Raw genomic sequence first — 19,810 nt, 5'->3', positions numbered from 1 at the left:
TCTGTATTTTTACGGACAGTTCGTAAAAACAGGCACTTTTTCCTTGTTCGTAAATGTCTGTGGTTGTGGAAATGTGCCAGTAAAAATAGCCGAGATCGGTTCGGCTTGGAACTGCACATGGAGATTGGAGGCAGGGGGTGATTGGAGACAGGGGGTAATTGGAGGCACCGCAGAGGGGGATGGTGGCACCGCAGAGGGTGGGGGATGGAGACAGGGGTGTTGGTGGCACTGCAGAGGGGGATGGAGGCAGGGGGTGATTGGAGGCAGAGGGAGATTGTGGCACCGCAGAGGGGGGGTGAAGGCAGGGGTGTTGGTGGCAGAGGGGGATGGAGGCAGGGGGTGATGTGACTAAATAATTTGCCCTTATTATATCGAAAATAACAAAAATATGTTTTTTTACCTTAATATCTACCTTAAATCACATTGCTATTTGCCTAGCATACTTGTTTGTAGCCTAAATACTGAAATTTGCACCTAAAAATGTAATTTAGTAACTTTTGTGAAATGCCAGTAAAATTCGGGTGTCGTGCCAGTAAATTTCAATCTGGTAGGTTGGCAACACTGCCGGCGACTCCTCATCTCCTCTTGTCTGAGGGAGATACACTACATCGGCCATCACGACTAACCTTAGCGGCCTGCAAATTGTAAGGCAGAGGTTACAAGAGTTAGGTTGTTTTCCAGAGGGGGTTAGAACTTTACAGAGTTCTATGAAAGGGTCAATCAATGCCATCTACTCCAGAATATGGATTAGGTTCACAAGCTTTGCAGCTGGATGTCAGTTTGACCCTAGTGACCCAAATTTATCTCAAATCCTGTCTTTTTTCTACAATCTGAATTAGATTTGGGGCTCAGTTTGCAAATTTCAGCCATCTTGGCTTTTACCCAAAAGAAATGGGCAGCAAACCTGCTAAAGGATCACTTCATGAGCGAGGTACTTGGACTACGCCCTACCAAGAGAAATAGGTTCCCTCAATGGGACCTGGCAGTAGTCCACAATTTTCTAGCAAACCCTCATCGTACTCTGTAGGAAGACTGTTCTTTATGGGAGATCTCCTTAAAATCTGCTTTTCTATTAGCCATGATTTCAGGGGAAAGTGTGTCGACTCCAAAAATTTGGGACGGCAGAACCTTATTCCATGTTCTTCAAAGACTGTGTTGTGCTGAGACCATTGGATCATTTTGTTCCAAAGAGTGGCATCCATATTTCATCTTTCCAGTGAATGGGTGCTTTCAGCCTTTCCAGCAGATTCAGATGCTGATCTGCACAAGTTGGACATTCCAAAAGTCCTCAAAGCCTATCTCCAGGCTACTTCTACATTCAGAATGATAAAATTTAAAGAGTAAGGGGCTTCGGCCAGAACCATTTCGGCTCGCATAGTAAAAATATTCACCGGGCATGTAGAGCTGGGAAGGATCCTCCAGAGGTGGTTAGAGCTCATCACTCAACTAGGGTGATGTCATCTTCTTGGACGGAACAGGCAGGGTTGTCTCTGGAGACAGAGGCTAGCTGGTCATCACATTATATGTTCTTAAAACACTACAGGGTGGATCCAGCAGCTCTTACTACAGTAGAGTTTGGGAGGAAGTCTATCCAAGCTTCTATGTCTTTTTGTTGAATAAAGATTAGGTTTACAGCATTAAACCCTCCCTCTCAAAAGCTCACCATTTATCATATGTATGCTGCCATGTCTGACGTCAGGAAAATGGAAAATTGTATCAAATACTTACTGTAATTTTTCTTTCCTGACGCCAAGACATGGCAGCATACGAACCCTCCCTCTGATCTTTTTGCTTTATACGGAGAATGGGGGAGGTTGCTCTCAGTCAGGCTTTTATAGAGAGTTAAACGAGTCCTGTGGGTGGATATAGGGGCGGAGCTATATCATATGTATGCTGCAATATTTTGGCATCAGGAAAGGAAAATTACGGTAAGTATTTGATACAATTTTCCATTTTCTTAACCACTGTATAAACAACAAAAAATCTGGAACAAACATTTTTGTGCATTTCTGATTTTTTTTTTTTTAGCTCTATGGGGCACTAGCTTCTCTCAAACACGAGTTTGGTATAATATATATATATATATATATATATATATATATATATATATATATATATATATATATATTTACAAAAATGTGAGAGTTATACTCACTTGTGTGAGATACTGTATTTGCTAAGGTTACTATTGGAAAATGCTCCAAATGCTCACCTCTTGTCAGCTCCCATTTTAAATGGAGAGGTGGAGATAACCGAGTACAACACCCAACCAATAGTTTAAAAGGGAATTCCAGCTTAACCCTAGCTACTCCTAAAACTCTCAGCTCCTAGGACCCATGCTTACTAATGACAAAAGGCATAGTGAAAGACAAAAGGCATAGTGAGCTAGTATGCATAGCATACTAGCTCATTATGTAGTACTTACCTCCAATGGAAGCCCCCGCAGCCGTCCACGTCTCCCCGTCTGGCCGCCAACATGTTGTCCCGCAGTGACTTCCGTGTGTCGCGGCTCCAGCACTGTGATTGGCCGGAGCCGCGATGACGTCACTCCACGCATGCACGCGGGAACGGCACAGTACAACTGAAGCAACGGCACATAGTGCCATTGCTTCAGTTGGCTTAAGTACGCATGTGCCGCATGACGTTGGCACATGGAAATACAGGGATATCTCCTAAACCGTGTAGATTTAGGAGATATCCTTGTTAGCTACAGGTAAGCCTTAATATAGGCATACCTGTAGCATAAAGTGGTAAACGAGGGTTTACAACCACTTTAAAGTGTCAGGGTGAAGTCATCGCTTCAGGCTTTACTTGCCGTTGTCAGAACGCTCTCTCCTCTCCCCTGCAATGACACTGGCTGACACAGAGGAGCAGGATCATGTGCCTGGTCCAAAGCAGCCTGAAAATAGGCCAGTTTACAAAGTTTTCTACATTTTAAAAATTGTAATCCACTGTGTTTGTTTTTTTTTTTTTTGTTTTTTTTAAGGTGGTGTTAAAGGAGACCTACTAATTGACTTTGGAGCTGGACCCGCAATTTATCATCTTCTCTCTGCTTGTGAAGCTTTCAACAATATCATCACTTCCGACTTTCTTGAGCAAAACCGAGTACAGCTACAGAAGTGGCTGAGGAATGATCCCGATGCAATAGACTGGACTAAAACTGTCAAGTTGGTTTGTGAACTGGAAGGTAACAGGTAAGTTACATGTGTCAGTGTGATTAGAATAATGTGCCTATGTAACAGCAATTTTGTCCTTTTCACTGACTGCTTTCTACCTCTCTTTCAATTTCTGAAGCAGGCATGGGGGGGGGGGGGTAAATAGTTGGGGACTCCAGCAATGCAATATCTGCATCTTATTTCCAGGAGGCAGCTGATGGCCAGCAATGTAGGTGATAACCTTGTCCCACACCATCCTAGGGGAAAGGGAAAGTACTGGAATGACTGAACCTGAATAAGAACTCTCTAAAGCACAGGTGTCAAACACAAGGCCCGTGGGCTGAATCCGGCTGCAGGAGAGCTCCAGCGCTCCTCTGGTCCTACTCCAGACCCCTACTTTCTGATTTGAAGCAATACATCCATCTTCTTCCCAGCAGCAGCATATGGAAAGGGGGGTGCACTGTGATGTAAGTGTAGCACTTACCCCCGGAGGAGCCGCTGGTTAGATTTGGGATCGGCGTATTTAAGTTACCTCTTTGTTGTGTTTAGGGGTGATGGTAGTGATGAGAGCAATAATAGAATGTCCAGACCATTGGTTGACGTTTTCAATGCTTTATTCTTGGTCAAACACGACCCAACATGTCACTTGAGGTAAAAAGTATAGGTTGAATGAAAGAAGAAATAACTTTGCAGAATCAGGCTGTGGATAAAGAAAGCACTCCTGCCTCCTATAATTGCATTCTTCTCGTCGCCACTCTAGCCAGAGTGGGTAAAGTGCCCCCGGACAGACCTCTCTCACAGGCCTGGCGTCACTTAAAGCTTCTGGGAAGGAACAAGTCTCTGCCACCGACTTGGCTCTAATTGAATTAGGGTGTTAAGGTGAGACCTCTGCCACAGGCCTAGCGCTTGAAAGTTTGAATGATAGAGCAAATCCTCCCAGTATGTCTTTGGGGGCACCGACTGACAGTCTGATTGCAACCTGTCAGTGTCCAGTCACCCAGATCCCCGGTGGTTCGTTCAAGCCCTATTGGATCACCTGCCTCCGGGTTCTCCTCAGACCGATCCCCCACCGAACAGCACCCAGCTTGGGATCCTCTCAATAGACGTGGGAACCCAGTAAGTCACTGGGGTCCCCTGGCAGCATCAGTTGCTCCGGGCTATGAGAGCTGAGAGCCAGGAACTCCGCGTAGCACGTGACCCCGGCCAGGTAGGCCATAGTGGTTGGGCCCGTGATGTGCGCACACCCTAAAGGTGGGTGCCGAACCAGGAACCCGCAAAGAACCCCGAACAACGGCCTCCACCACAGAAATACCCCTCCCCAGCATGCCCCGCGAGGAAAAACTCCTCCATTTGGCTGCTGGGAAGAAGCGGCTCCGCCTGGACCCCTCTGGCGCCACCTGCCGTCCAGAGATGAAACTGCATCTCTGGAGTACAGACTGACCCACAGGACAATCCAGAATTGGCGACAGCCAAATTTAACAAATCAATGAATGAGAGCAACATAACTCTCTCATTCCCCTACTAAATTTAATATAGCACCTGTACGAAAAAGTACACAGGCGCTACATAAGGGAGAGTGGGGGATTCAACTTCTGATGGTGGGGTGGTTCTTGACATCCAATGTAAGGGGAGGGTATGTGCTGCACATCTAATCTTATAGATACAACCGCCCCGTTTGAGAGCAATCATAATGCTGATGCGGCACACAATGAAATTAAAGCGGAGCTCCGCCGTACAAAAAATATTAAAAGCCAGCAGCGACAATTACTGCAGCTGCTGACTTTTAATATTAGGACACTTACCTGTCCTGGAGTCCAGCGTCGTTGGCAGCAGAAGACGAGCAATCGATCGTCACTCTGCTGCCCCCACCGCCATTCTCAGTGACTGTGTGGCCGGAAGTGGGTGCAAATACCTGGGGGGAGGGTTCCGATGAGCGGAAGATCCACTTTAGGGTGGAGCTCCACTTTAAGTTCAACACCCCTGCTCTAAAAGGTTTTGAACCTACAAGTTTGACACAAGCTTAATACAGAAAACACTTAAAACCCCAGCTAAATGTAACAAAAAATAAATAAATGGCTCATTAAAAAAGATAAAATAATACCCATGTTTGCAGTATTCACCTTGCATTAAGAAGTTTTTATGCAGTACTTTTTAGACAATCTGAAAAAAAAAGAAAGACAATCAGTAAAATTCGAAAAAATAACTAACTAATAATAACTATTACATTTTAGGAACTGGAATTTCCTTTCAAATTTGGCTTAGTGAATATAACAAATACAAATTTAAGTTACTAATTATCCAAAATATTGAATTTCGCAGCTAAAAAAAAATGGAATGGAACAAATTAATAATAAAAAAATATAATAAAAAGTTTTTATTATTATTTATTGTTATTAGATCGTTGCGTTCCATTCGTCCAATAAATTTGCATTCATTATTTTGTATAATTCGTAACTTCGGATAAATTCGTATTGATTATGTTCACTAGGAAATTCCAATACCTATAATTTAATAGTTGTTACCAACATGTTACCAAGAAAGGAAAAGATCTCAGCATAGCATAAATCCGATATAAAAAAGGTATTTATTATGGTAAAAAACACTTACATCAGTAAGATGAATAACATCGTCTTGGTGCCCCAAGACAACGTCATTTTATGACAAACGAACGTCGGGAGGAGTTGGAGCGCCGACATCATCGCGTTTTTCTGTCTGAGCGGACGGGCGTTCGCTAGCCGGCCGGCTATTCGTTGCTTTTATTCATCTTACTGATGTAAGTGTTTTTTACCATAATATATACCTTTTTTATATCGGATTTATGCTATGGTGAGCTTTTTTCCTTTCTTGGTAACATCTGATTATTCCGTATGAAACCCGAACCATCGAGATTATCCAGCCATCCTCTGTATCTGACCATCTGAAGCTGCCGTCCCAGAGACCTCTTGGATGAAGGCCCAGGCTGGGGTTTTCAGCTGCAGGCTTAATGTAAGCGCGCATTCCATGTGGTGCTGGCACTTTGTATTTGGTGGTGGAACACATCATTGATATCCTATTACTCATGCACATTATTTGTTTATGGACGTTTACCTATCAATGGATAACCTATATTTGCACTGAATTGAGACCTTGGTATCAATACTGGACATTGTATATTTGCACTGTCATTAGGACTTTGGTATCATTACCTTCAATGTGGGGCAATCACAAACCCTTTGCATTACTGATTGTGTTGATTCCTATTTTAACATTGTTGGTGTTGGCATTTGTGTTTTTTACTTTGTTATTTAGGTTGGGTTAGTACCCCCTTTTTTCTTAAATTATATCCAGTGTGTATCACACTTCTAGCTGCAGCTTATTTAATTTATGTTTAGTTATAGTTTATGATAGCGTGGTATTTTCCTTTATCTTTCAATTAATACATTCAGTGCTGAAGGTGCCCCTACGTTCTCCTGCGTTCCCGCTGAAAAAAAAGCCCTGAAGAGAACAACTGGAAGTCAGAGCACTGTCACCATATAAAAGAAGTTCAACTAGGACATTCATGGCAGGATCCCTGGGTACTAGTTTAATGAACTTTAAAATTATTCAAAATTGCTTTGGAAGGATTTACCGTATTTATCGGCGTATACCGCATACTTTTTTCCCCTTAAAATCAGGGGAAAATCGTGGGTGCGCTATATACGCCGATCCCTGCTGTCTCTCCGAGAGCCGAGCCGAGTGTACTGCGCACTCGGCTAGGCTCGGCCACGCTCGGCTCCACCCACTGCAGCCTAGAGCCGAGCGTACTGCGCGCTCAGCCACGCCCGCAGCCACGCAAGAGGAGCCCAGACAAGCCGAGAGCAGCCGAACACACAGGAAGTCCGGCTCCTCTCGGCTCGTGCCAGAATCCAAAAACAAAGTATTTCGGGCGGCATGTTACCTCTATATACTCGTTGTCCAGGGTAATAAAGGAGTCTGAAGAATTCCAATGTCCACAAGATACGCTTCTTTTTTTAAGATTTATTTGCAGAACGTAGTAGAAAAGAAGTTAGAGGGGTGGAAGGGTAAATAGGTAGATAGGTTCAGGTGCATACTTTCAAATTAGGAAACACTCCTGCTTCCAGCAAACAGTTCTCGTCGCCACTTTAGCCAGAGTGGGTATTGCTCACCCGGATAGGTCCCTCTCTCTGGCCTAGCAGCCGGAATGGCACACAGAATAAAATACAGTCTCTGCCACAGACCTTCCTTTATGAGGAGACACTTGTGGTCCAGAATCCTCTGCCTCAGGATTCAGCACCCGGATCTCTCCAGATTAACTTTAGTAGAGCTTAGATCTGACAGGCGATCATCATCAAGCCTCTCAGCGTATGGTGCATCCTTCGATGAAGTCTCCAGGCCTTCTCCCAGGATACCAGCCTCTTGCATGGTCACCTCCTGGATAGGTCCTCCCCTGGTTTCCTTCATCAAGTGGCTTCCTCCCGCAGGACAGACAGCACAGGATCACTCTTAAAGAGCAGGCCCCAGTCTGAATACTGGGCCTACCAGCGAAGCCCCAACCCCGGACCAACGTGGTCCCGGAGCCAGGATTCAGGACACGCACCCCAGGCCAGGCGGGCCACGAGGCACGTACAATGGACCCCCCGCCAGTGGCGCCTGTCCCTTAAGTACCCCTCTCCAGCATACACAGCGGGGACACGGCTCCCACTGATTGGCTGTCGAGGGGAACACCCAATACATCCTGACTCTGCTGCTGCCACCCTTGGCCTGGATGGTAATAACACCACCAGGCGAACAATGGTGGTTACTCCCAGCACAGCCATGGCTGGAAAAGAGGCTAAATTGCCCATAATTGCACATGTCTGAGTCAACTAACAACTCAGACCCCTCTAAATTTACAGCAGCGTCTGTTCATCAGGAGCAGGGCGCTACAAAAGGAATACATGGAGATCTCACTGAAGACTGTTTAGGCACTTCCTGTTATAGGTGACAACTGTCTCCTCTACTGTACTCCTGAATTGCCACCCTGTCACAAGGGCCTCTGGTTAAGAGTACAAACAGTTGTGCAGATACACAGTCCACTGTTGTAATCGTCAGGAAGAAATTATGTGCAGCTGCCACTGGAGAAAGTGCATGTAGACAGAAAATAGATGAACAATGCTTTAAAAACATCAGCAGTACTAAGATGCAAAAGATAAGATAAAAACAGACAGAAAAAAGTATTTTATGACTAAAAACCATGACACGTGTTTATGATATACAGTACTTTAGCCAAGTAAATGTATTCCAGTTGAGGGTTTAGATTAAATTAAATTTAAAGGCTAAATTAACCTTTTCAAGCGGAATTTCAGTTTGTATAATAAATAGAAACCTCTTCTAATGTCCTTTCTGCCCCAGCAATCCAAATCAGAGCTGGATCTAGCCTGTTTGATGTGGGGGTGCAGTAAAAAATTACAGAGGGGCAGCAGGGGAGTGTATTGGAGTCAGAAAGGCAGTGTCCAGGGGTCAGCAAGACAGAAAACAGGGTCAGTAGTTTGTAGGGCAGTGTACAGTAGGTTGTCAAGGCTGTGTACATTGGTTAGCAGGGCAGCGGATAGGGGTCAGCAGGGCAGTGAGCAATGGGTCAGCGGGCAATGTACAGGAGTCAGCAGGGCGGAGCATGGGAGGTCAGCAGGGAGTGTACAGGGGTTTAGTACAGAAGAGGATAGGGGTCAGCAGAACAGATGACAGGGGTCAGCAGGATGGAGGACAGGGGTTATGAGGGTAGAGGACAGGGGTCTGCAGGGCAGAGCAAAGGGAGTTAGCAGGACAGAGAGCAATAATCACAAGGATAGTGTATAGGCATCAGCAGGGTAGAAGACAGGGGTCAGTAGGGCAGCGTACAGGGGTCAGCAGAAAAAAGGCCAGGGTTAATGGTGGCAGGACACTCAGCAGAGCTCCTCCTCCCATCCCCAAACTGCAAATTATATCTGCAAGCCAAAATTCTCCCCAAACAAAAATATCCCCTTCTCCCAGGTTCAAATCCCCCCTCCCAGCATAGATCTTTGCCCCCCCAATCCTGCCTCCCAGCTCAAATCAGTCCCCAATTCCCCCTACTAGCACAAATCTCCATCCCAAAACATTCAGCTCACCTCACACGCATCCTCTTTCTTCTCAACTTTCCCATCCTAGCACAAATCCTCTCCCCCAAATCCCCCTTCCTAGCACAAATCACCCCCAATTTCCCCTCCCCCAGTCCACCCTATTAGCCCAAGTTCATCCACCACTTCCTGGCACACATTATAAAAATATATACTTTTTTAATTGCTGCTCTTTTGTTGTTTATATCACAAAAAAAAATGCAGAGGTGATCAAATGAATTTCACCAAAAGAAAGCTCTATTTGTGGGAAAAAAGGACATACATTTTATTTGGGTACAACATCGCACGACCATGCAAATGTCAGTTTAAGCGACACAGTGCCGTATGTGATGTGTGTTTAACTTACAGTTTTGCTTTGGACTCTGCCACACGTTGCGGATTGTCACCTGCCACACGTTGCGGATTGTCACCTGCCACACGTTGCGGATTGTCATCTGCCACACGTTGCGGATTGTCACCTGCCACACGTTGCGGATTGTCACTTGCCACGTCACATGCCACACTTTGCGGATTGTCACTTGCCACACCGTCACCATCACCTGCCTGTGGCTGCACAGTGAGGGCGGTGAGAGATGACATAATCTCTCTGCTCCCCTGCACGCTCACTCGCTGACTGCTCCCCCCAGTGTTGTAGCGTGGGTTGTCAGTGCCCGGGGCAAGGCAAGTAACTTGCGCCCTCCTAACCTGTGGGCTTTTTACACTCCGAGTCCTGTCCCTTCCCTTCCTACAATAGTACTGAAAAGCCAGATTCCTACACTGACCACTACACTGACCTGACTGCTACATTGACCCCTCACGATTCCTATACTGACCACTGCATTGACCTGAGTTATACAGTGACCACTACACACTGACCACTACACTACACACTGACCAGACCACTACACTACACACCGACCACACCACTACACTACACACTGACCATACTACTACGCTACACACTGACCACACCGCTACACACTGACCACTACACACTGACCACACCACTACACTACACACTGACCACACCGCTACACACTGACCACTACACACTGACCACACCACTACACTACACACTGACCACACCACTACGCTACACACTGACCACAATACTACGCTACACACTGACCACACCACTACGCTACACACTGACCACACAACTACGCTACACACTGACCACACCGCTACACACTGACCACTACACACTGACCGCTACACACTGACTAGACCGCTACACAGTGACCAGACCGCTACACAGTGACCAGACTGCTACACAGTGACCAGACCGCTACACACTGATCTGGCTTGCACTCCCCCGGGCCAACAACACGACTCATGAGGGAGTCTCTCAGCTGCTGCTTTTCTTCCATCTGCACTCTGCCTCTGCGGTCTGCCACAGTCACACTGCCTGCCATGATGGGAGGAAAAGACAGCCGAGCTGCCCCGCTCACCAGCAATCAGGGATAGGCCAGCCCCGCCGCCGCACGTGACACAATACAGCCAATCACAGCACACCAGGGGAAAGCCTGAAATGAAATATGGCCGAAGCGTGGGCACAGCGATAAAAATTAGGAGTACGGAGTTGGGGGATGACACTCACTGGTGCGGAATGTCGCCCCCCCTAAATGTTGCGCCTGGTGTCACGGCCCCCCCACCTGCGAGTGTTGTGCTCCTTTCACCACTAACAGCCCTGGGAGGGTTAATGGAGTGAGAACACTCCTGCTCTTACAAAAAATTAGAGAGGGAAGTATCCCAGTCTACTCCTGTCGATCGATGCCGAGAAGGCGTTCGACAGGGTAGACTAGGGATTCATGATGAGCACACTAGAATGCATAGGCCCTAGAATAATTCAATGGATAAAAACATTATATAAAGGGCCTACGGTCATGGTAAAGGTCAACGGAATATTATCATGCCCCTTTGAGATGAAAAACGGGACGAGACAGGGGTGCCCCCTGTCTCCACTCTTATTTGTATTAGCATTGGAACCACTCCTGGAAACAGTACGGGGGGATGTAGATATCGGGGGTTTTAGAGTGGGAGATGAGGAGCATAAGTTAGCTGCATTTGCCGACGATGTCCTATTCTACATATCTAACCCCTGTATCATGATACCCAATCTTTTGAGAGTACTAAAAGAATATGGAGAACTTTCCAATTTTAAGATTAATCCGAATAAATCTGAGATGTTAAATGTCAATATGAAAACAAAAGAGAAAAAATACCTACAAATGCCTCAATGTTTGCAATCATTACAGTAAAAGAAAAATAATCTATAATTTCTTCTTTCAGTGACAGTGAGAGCTGTAAGAGAAAGATAGAAAAATTAAGGAGAACAGTGACAAAAGTTCTGAAATGTGATGCTCTGAAGAAGAACCCATTTGACCCGGTGGAGATGCCACAAGCCGACTGCCTGCTTAGTTGCATCTGTTTAGAAGCACCCTGCAAAGATGTAGAATCCTTCACCAATGCTTTGAGAAATTTGAAGGCCCTCATTAAACCAGGGGGTCACATATTAATACAGAGTTTGCTTAACTGTTCATACTATTGTGTTGGTCAAAAGACATTCTCCTACCTGCCCATCACTAAGGAAGAACTGGAGGAATCATTTAAAAAGGTTGGCTTTGAAATACTGAAACTAAAGATCACTCCATTTGCTGAAAATACAGACATGAGTAATGGTGATAGCTTTTACTTTGTCCATGCCCGTAAACCATGTCCATAGGGCAAACGGCCTATCAAGTATTTACACCCAGGTCTAAGGCTAAGCTTGCACAGCAATGGAGAGCAGCGGGAGCACTTTACCGCTCTGCCAGCTGTCCAATCCTGGACCCCACTGTTGCCATGCATATTTGATCAAGTGCTGTTTTTCTACATTCATGTAAGTGTTTCCACCTACAATAAACACTCATTGCCTACAGTATCACACTATGTGCGTCTTCTTTTTTACTCATCTGGTTCATTGTTTGACCGTCTGTGGGTCACCGCTAGGGATGAGTCGAACACCCCCCTGTTCGGTTCGCACCAGAACTTGCGAACACACCAAATGTTCGTGTGAACTTTAGAACCCTGGTAAAGTCTATGGGACTCGAACATTTGAAATCTAAAGTGCTAATTTTAAAGGCTAATATGCAAGTTATTGTCCTAAAAAGTGTTTGGGGACCTGGATCCTGCCCCAGGGGACATGTATCAATGCAAAAAAAAGTTTTAAAAACTGCCGTTTTTTCGGGAGCAGTGAATTTAATAATGCTAAAAGTGGAACAATAAAAGTGAAATATTACTTTAAATTTTGTACCTAGGGGGGTGTAAAGTTAGCATGTGAAATAGCGCATGTTTCCAGTACATAGAACTGTCCCTGCACAAAGTGTCATTTCTGAAAGGAAAAAAAGTATTTTAAAACCGGACTTGCGGCTATAATGAATTGTCGGCTCTGGCAATTCAGAGATAATTCATTCATAAAAAAAATAAAAATAGCGTGGGGGTCCCCCCAAATTCCATTACCAGGCCCTTCAGGTCTGGAATGGATATTAACGGGAACCCCGCCGTCAATTAAAAAAAAAATTACGTGGGGTTCCCCCCAAATATCCATTCCAGACCCTTCAGGTCTGGTGTGGATTTTAAGGGGAACTCCACCCCAAATTTTTAAAAAAATGGCGTGGAGTTCCCCCCAAAAATTCACACCAGACCCCTTATCCGAGCACGTTAACCTGGCCGGCCGCATTAAAAGAGGGGGGGCAGAGTGCGGCCCCCCCTCTCCTAAACCATACCAGGCCACATGCCCTGAACATGGGGAGGATGTCCCCACGTTGATGGGGACAAGGGCCTCATCCCCACAACCCTTGCCAGGTGGTTGTGGGGGTCTGCGGGCGGGGGGCTTTTTAGAATCTAGAAGACCCCTTTAACAATTTTTGGGGGAACTCCACGCCATTTTTTTTTAAATTTGGGGTGAAGTTCCCCTTAAAATCCACACCAGACCTGAAGGGTCTGGAATGGATATTTGGGGGGAACCCCACGTAATTTTTTTTTAAATTGACGGCGGGGTTCCCCTTAATATCCATTCCAGACCTGAAGGGCCTGGTAATGAAATTTGGGGGGACCCCCACGCTATATTTTTTTTTTTTTATTAATGAATTCTCTCTAAATTGCCAGGGCCGACAATTCATTATAGCCACAAGTCCGGTTTTAAAATACTTTTTTTCCTTTCAGAAATGACACTTTGTGCAGGGACAGTTCTATGTACTGGAAACATGCGATATTTCACATGCTAACTTTACACCCCCCCCCCCCCCAGGTACGAAATTTAAAGTAATATTTCACTTTTATTGTTTCACTTTTAGCATTATTAAATTCACTGCTCCCGAAAAAACTTCAGTTTTTAAAACTTTTTTTTGCATTGATACATGTCCTCTGGGACAGGACCCAGGTCCCCAAACACTTTTTAGGACAATAAATTGCATATTAGCCTTTGAAATTAGCACTTTAGATTTCTCCCATAGACTTTAACAGGGTGTTCCGCGGCTTTTCGAATTTGCCGCGAACACCCCTAATTGTTCGTTGTTCACCGAACAGGCGAACAGGCAATGTTCGAGTCGAACATTAGTTCGACTCAAACTCGAAGCTCATCCCTAGTTACCACCTCCAAGCACGTACATCTGCTCCATTTGATTGGTGTGTTTGAAGTCACCTGTTCATTGCTATTTAAGATTTGGTCTCGCAGTGATTATACCAAGCTCTGTTGACCCTCTGAGCATACGCTCTTTAGGGTTCAACTTTTCTGGTAAGAATCTGTCCGTTTGGTGGCGGCCTTTTTCACAGTGTTTTCACAGTGTGTGTCACGTCCAGATTGTGGAAACACCATTTGGCTTTGTTGTTTGCCTAGGACTTTTCACCAATTGGAAATTCACGTTTTTCAATTCACATATGTCTGCATAGGACTTTTTCACTTATTGGACATTGGGGGACCAGATTCACAGATGAAATATGCTGGCGTATCTACTGATACTCCGGTGTATTTTCAAATTTGCCGCGTCATATTTTTAGTTTGAATCCTTAAAACAAGATACGATGGCTTCTGGCTTCGATCAGACAGGCGTACGGCTTCGTACGCCTTCGGATCGTAGGTGTAATACTTTGGCGCCCGCTGGGTGGAGTTCGCGTCGTTTTCCGTGTTGGGTATGCTAATTAGCTGTTTACGGCGATCCACAAAGGTACGCGTGTTCGTCGCATTCTCTTACGTTGTCGCTAGTCGGCTTTTCCCGGCGTATAGTTACGGCTGCTATTTCATGGCTTATATTTAGACTTGCCATGGCCGTCGTTCCCGCGTCGAATTTTACTTTTTTATTTTTTTTGCGTATGTCGTCCGTGAATAGGAAAGGATTGGACCCCCGACCCCGGAAAAAGGCGGTGACGTACATGTACGCCCATATGCCTGTACATGCCATTCTGTGGACGTACATATACATGCTGCGGGCGTTAACCGGTTAAAGGGGGCTCCGGGATTCCGATAAGCTCCCCTCCCGCAGACCCCGACAACCAACAGCCAGGGTTGTCGGGAAGAGGCCCTGTCCTCATCAACATGGGGACAGGTGCTTTGGGGTGGCGGGGGCCACAGGGCGCCCCCCTGCCCCAAAGCACCGACCCCCCATGTTGAGGGCATGCTGCCTGGCACGGTTAAGGAGGGCGGAGCCGCTCGCCCGTCCCCACCCCTTTCCTGACCGGCCAGGCTGCTGCTCGGATACGGGTCTGGTATGGATTTTGGGGGGACCAGCAAAACATAAACATGCTTTTAGCTGCGGTAAAACTGCCGTTCGTCTGAAAGGGGCCTAAGACTGGGCATATTTTTCAAACTTTTTGTTTACAAGTTAAAATTAAAAAAAAAATTGTTAGAAAATTAATTGGAACCCCCAAACATTATACACTGGGTACAGAAAGTATTCAGACCCCCTTAATTTTTCGCTCTTTGTTATATTGCAGCCATTTGCTAAAATCATTTAAGTTAATTGTTTCCTCATTATTGTACACACAGCACCCCATACTGACAGAAAAACACAGAATTGTTGACATTTTTTGCAGATTTATTAAAAAAGAAAAACTGAAATATCACATGGTCCTAAGTATTCAGACCCTTTGCTGTGACACTCGTATATTTAATAACTTAGGTGCTGTCCATTCCTTCTGATCATCCTTGAGATGGTTCTACACCGTCATTTGAGTCCAGCTGTGTTTGATTATACTGATTGGACTTGATTAGGAAAGCCACACACCTGTCTATATAAGACCTTACAGCTCACAGTGCATGTCGGAGCAAATGAGAATCATGAGGTGGAATCAAGGAACTGCCTGAAGAGCTCAGAGACAGAATTGTAGCAAGGCACAATTCTGGCCAAGGTTACAAAAAAAAAAAAATCTGCTGCACTTAAAGGGGTTGTAAAGGTAAAAAAAATATTCCTAAATGGCTTCCTTTACCTTAGTGCAGTCCTCCTTCACTTACCTCATCCTTCCATTTTGCTTTTAAATGTCCTTATTTCTTCTGGGAAATCCTCACTTCCTGTTCTTCTGTCTGTAACTCACGGACCAGTTTCAGCAGACATGTTCGGTCGTGTGTAGGCCCGACCAGACAATTGTCCGGCGGATCGGACAGTTTCCAGCGGACAAAAATTTCTTAGCATGCCAAGTAATCTGTCTGCTGGAAACCTGTCTGTCGGACGTGTTCGGTCGTCTGTACAGACTCACCAGACACGTCCGATCGGCCGCCATCCCTCGCATGCGTCGTACTGATTCGACGCATGCGTGGAAGCTTTGAACTTCAAGGGCCGCCCACGTCGCCGTGTCATCGTCGCGGCCACGTCCCCGCTTATTGTTTACGCGCGGATTTCTGTCTGATGGTGTGTACAACCATCAGACAGAAATCTCCGGGCGGACATGTCCGCTGAAAACGGTCCGGCGGACCGTTTTCAGCGGACTGTCCGTCCGTGTGTACGAGGCCTAAAAGATATTTGTAAAATATAATAAACAACAAGCAAAGAAAATATATGTATATACAGCATCATTAGAAAAAACAACAGTACACTTTTCTGAGGGAGTAAAAAAACTCACCTAAGCTGGTCAGAACGATCAAGCAATGGGTCTGGTGAAATACCCCTTTAGCGCATGAAGGGGGATAGTTTAGAACGGGCTCTAATAGGGTAAACAAGATAATCAATAATAATACTAATTTAGGTAAGTAATAGGTCTGTGAAACAGGGCACCAGGTAGTGAAGTGAGTGGAATGAGTGAATGATGAGGTGACGAAGGGGGGGGAAAGGGAGGAGGGGAAAGGGAAGGCGGGGGGGGGGGGAAGAGAGGGCGAAAAAAGGAGGGGGGAGGGGGAAAGGGAAGGGGAGGGGGGATGGAAACAAAAGAGGGAAGAAAGAAAAAGCACAAACGTAGGAGAGAAGGGAAAGGAAAATGGGGGACGGCAAGGGGGGGGGGGACTGGGGGTACAAAGAGCAGGGGGGAGTGGAGAGCACGGGGGAGTGGAGAGCAATGGGGGAAGCTTGAGAGCACCAGTGGGGGCCAGAAAAAACAGGGGTGGAAAGTATGGAGGGCTAGAGCGCACTATGGGGGGCGGAGAGCACTGGCAGGGTTAGAGAGCACATGGGTGGGGACAAAATGCAGGGGGGAGCGGAGAGAACACTGGCGGGGTTGGAGAACACATGGGTGGGGGCAAAATGCAGGGGGGAGCGGAGAGAACACTGGCGGGGTTGGAGAGCACATGGGTGGGGGCAAAATGCAGGGGGGAGTGGAAAGTACAGGGGCGGGGAGCGGAGAGTGCTGGGGGGAGCTTGAGAGCACTGGAGGGGGAGCCAAAAAGAACAGGGGTGGAGAGCACTGGGGGGCTGGAGAGCGATGGGTGGATCTTGAGAGCACTGGGGGGCCAGAAAGAACAGGGGTGGGGAGCACTGGGGGGAAAACAGGGGTGGAGAGCACTGGGGGGGGAACAGGGGTCGAGATCACTGGGGGGGGGGCAGGGGTGGAGAGCACTGGGGAGAGAACCGGGGTGGAGAGCACGGGGGGAAACAAGGGTCGAGAGCACTGGGGGGGACAGGGGTGGAGAGCACTGGGGGGGAGAACAGGGATGGAGAGCACTGGGGGGAGAACAGGGGTGGAGAGCACTGGGGGGGACAGGGGTGGAGAACACTGGGGGGGACAGGGTTGGAGAACACTGGGGGGGGGAACAGGGGTGGAGAGCACTGGGGGGGAGAACAGGGGTAGAGAGCACTGGGGGGGGGAGAACAGGGGTGAAGAGCACTGGGCGGGAGAACAGGGGTGGAGAGCACTGGGGGGGGGCAGGGGTGGAGAGCACTGGGGGGGAACAGGGGTGGAGAGCACTGGGGGGGAACAGGGGTGGAGAGCACTGGGGGAGGGGACAGGGGTGGAGAGCACTGGGGGGGGGCAGGGGTGGAGAGCACTGGGGGGAGAAGAGAACAGGGGTGGAGAGCACTGGGGGGGGCAGGGGTGGAGAGCACTGGGGGGGACAGGGGTGGAGAGCACTGGGGGGGGGGGGGGAAACACGGGGGGGGCTTTAAGGAGAACTGGATAGGAGAAGAGGCAGGGTGGCTGCATATAGAGGAAATTAGCTTTCTATATTCCTCCATGCAGCCACGGAATGCTTGATTTTCCTCCTCTCCCTCCTGCAAGCATTCAGCGGCTGTATGGTGGAATATAGAAAGCTCAATTACTCTATATGCAGCCCCCTGCCGAATCCGATCCTCCCATATTGCGAGCTGTACGGCGGGCATCTCTTCTCCTCTCCTGTGTATCATCACTGTGCTAGCTGGCATGCATGGGTGTTCGGCGGTGACGCTGTAAAACGACTTATATAGGCATGGGGCGTGGTCACAAGGTGATGCCACCCAGCGACCCTACCCCTTGTTACATCAGATTCCCATCATGCCCCGGGAAAGTGATGTAACAAGGGGTGGGGCAGACCCCGACAACCAACGGCCAGGGTTGTCAGGAAGAGGCCCTTGTCCCCATCAACATGGGTAGAAGGGTGCTTTGGGGTGGGGGGCACAGTGTCCCCCTGCCCCAAAGCACCCATCCCCCCCATGTTGAGGGCATGCGGCCTGGTACGGCTCAGGAGAGGGGGGGGCACTCGCTCGTCCCCACCCCCATTCCTGACCGGCCAGGCGGCATGCTCGAATAAGGGTTTGGTATGGATTTTGGGGGAACCTAAGACCTAAGGGCCTGGTATGCTCCTGAAGGGGAACCTACGCCGTTTTTTTTTTTATTTGGAGCGGAGTTCCCCTTCATGGTCAGCGTAACCTAAAAAAGATTCTGCCATTCAGGTGCGCCGCTTCAAGCCAAGCAAAGGCAGCTACGCCGCTTGATATTTACCAATATTTTGCCGGCGTAGTGAAGAGGCGCACCTGAATGGCCGAAAATGCCGCTCAAGCATGCGCAGTACACAAATAAACCTCCCGCAGGTTTTAAATGTACTAGCAGGCGCAGTGGCTGGTTTTTACAAAAGTCACTTTCACTTTCAATTCAGGCCGCATATGTTACACGAACACATGTCACTACACTTCCCCACATCCCCCCCATAATAAACTCACTCCCAAACCCTTTTATTTTACATTTATAGATGCCGTGCGCCAGGTCCATAAGGGCCTCCTGGGCGCATTCGGCATTATAGTTAATAAGGAATTGCGCTGCATTGCCGGTGCATTCCTTTAGTAAATGTCATAACGGTTGTTGCGCCCGCCGATGCGCCATGAATCATGGTGAAAAGGCATAGTAAATCAGCCCCACTGTGTTTGTTATATTTATTTTGATAAGTGAGTTTTCTTTGTTTATGAGACAGCGCAACCTTTTCATATTTTTACTTTTTTTTTTTATAAAAAGACTCTTGCCTGTCCAGGGATCCAGCGCTGTACTCATGCAGGCTGGTTCATCTCTGTCTTTGGGTCCCCGGTGCTGCCATGCTGAGTGTAGGAAGCCAGCTGCGACCTGCGCTGTGTGAGTGGTCCCGCAGCCTTCTGGGACCTGTGACATGTCTCAGACAGTTGCATGGAGGGAGTGGAGAAAACTTTGGTGGCATTGCCTAGACCAGGGGTCTCCAAACTTTCTAAACAAAGGGCCAGCTTACCGTCTTTCAGACTTTAGGTGGGCCGGACTGTGGAAATTGGGAGTAGAGAAGGTCCTGAGGTCAGTGAAGAAAAAAAAGTAGTGCCCCATCATTTGTTTCAGTGGAAGCAATTGTGCCTCATCATTGGTGTCAATGGGGGGATTTGTGCCCCATTGTTGATGTCATTGGGCCCCATTGTTGGTCCCATTGAGAGGGATAGGGCCCCATTGTTGATGTCATTGGGAAAAATTGTGTCCCAGCATTAGTATTAGTGAGAGGAATTGCACCTTCATTGGTGTCATTGGGAGAAATTGTTGCCCCATTGTTGGTCCCATTAAGAGGAATAGTGCCCCATCATTGGGTGTCATTGAGCCCCATTGTTGGCACCATTGGAAAAAATTGTGCCCCAGCATTGGTATTAGTGGGAGGAATTGTGTCCCTTTATTGGTGTCAGT

The 19,810-nt window shown here is 47.3% G+C and overlaps 1 protein-coding gene across 1 annotated transcript in view; it reads left to right on the top strand.

The window, feature by feature from the left end:
* The window catches only part of LOC120915506 (nicotinamide N-methyltransferase-like), a 36,524-nt gene extending 24,353 nt beyond the window's left edge, over nucleotides 1-12,171 (top strand). The window contains exons 3-4 of the mRNA XM_040326070.1: nucleotides 2,987-3,194; nucleotides 11,540-12,171. Coding sequence (XP_040182004.1) covers nucleotides 2,987-3,194; nucleotides 11,540-11,972 — 641 coding nt within the window. The 3' untranslated portion in view covers nucleotides 11,973-12,171. The remainder of the gene's footprint in view (nucleotides 1-2,986; nucleotides 3,195-11,539) is intronic.
* The last annotated feature ends 7,639 nt before the right edge of the window (nucleotides 12,172-19,810 follow it).

The sequence above is a fragment of the Rana temporaria genome, chromosome 10, assembly GCF_905171775.1.
Source record: "Rana temporaria chromosome 10, aRanTem1.1, whole genome shotgun sequence".
Taxonomy (NCBI): Eukaryota; Metazoa; Chordata; class Amphibia; order Anura; family Ranidae; genus Rana; species Rana temporaria.
The sequence above is the reverse complement of the archived record's forward strand: the minus strand, read 5'-3'. Positions and strand labels throughout refer to the sequence as shown.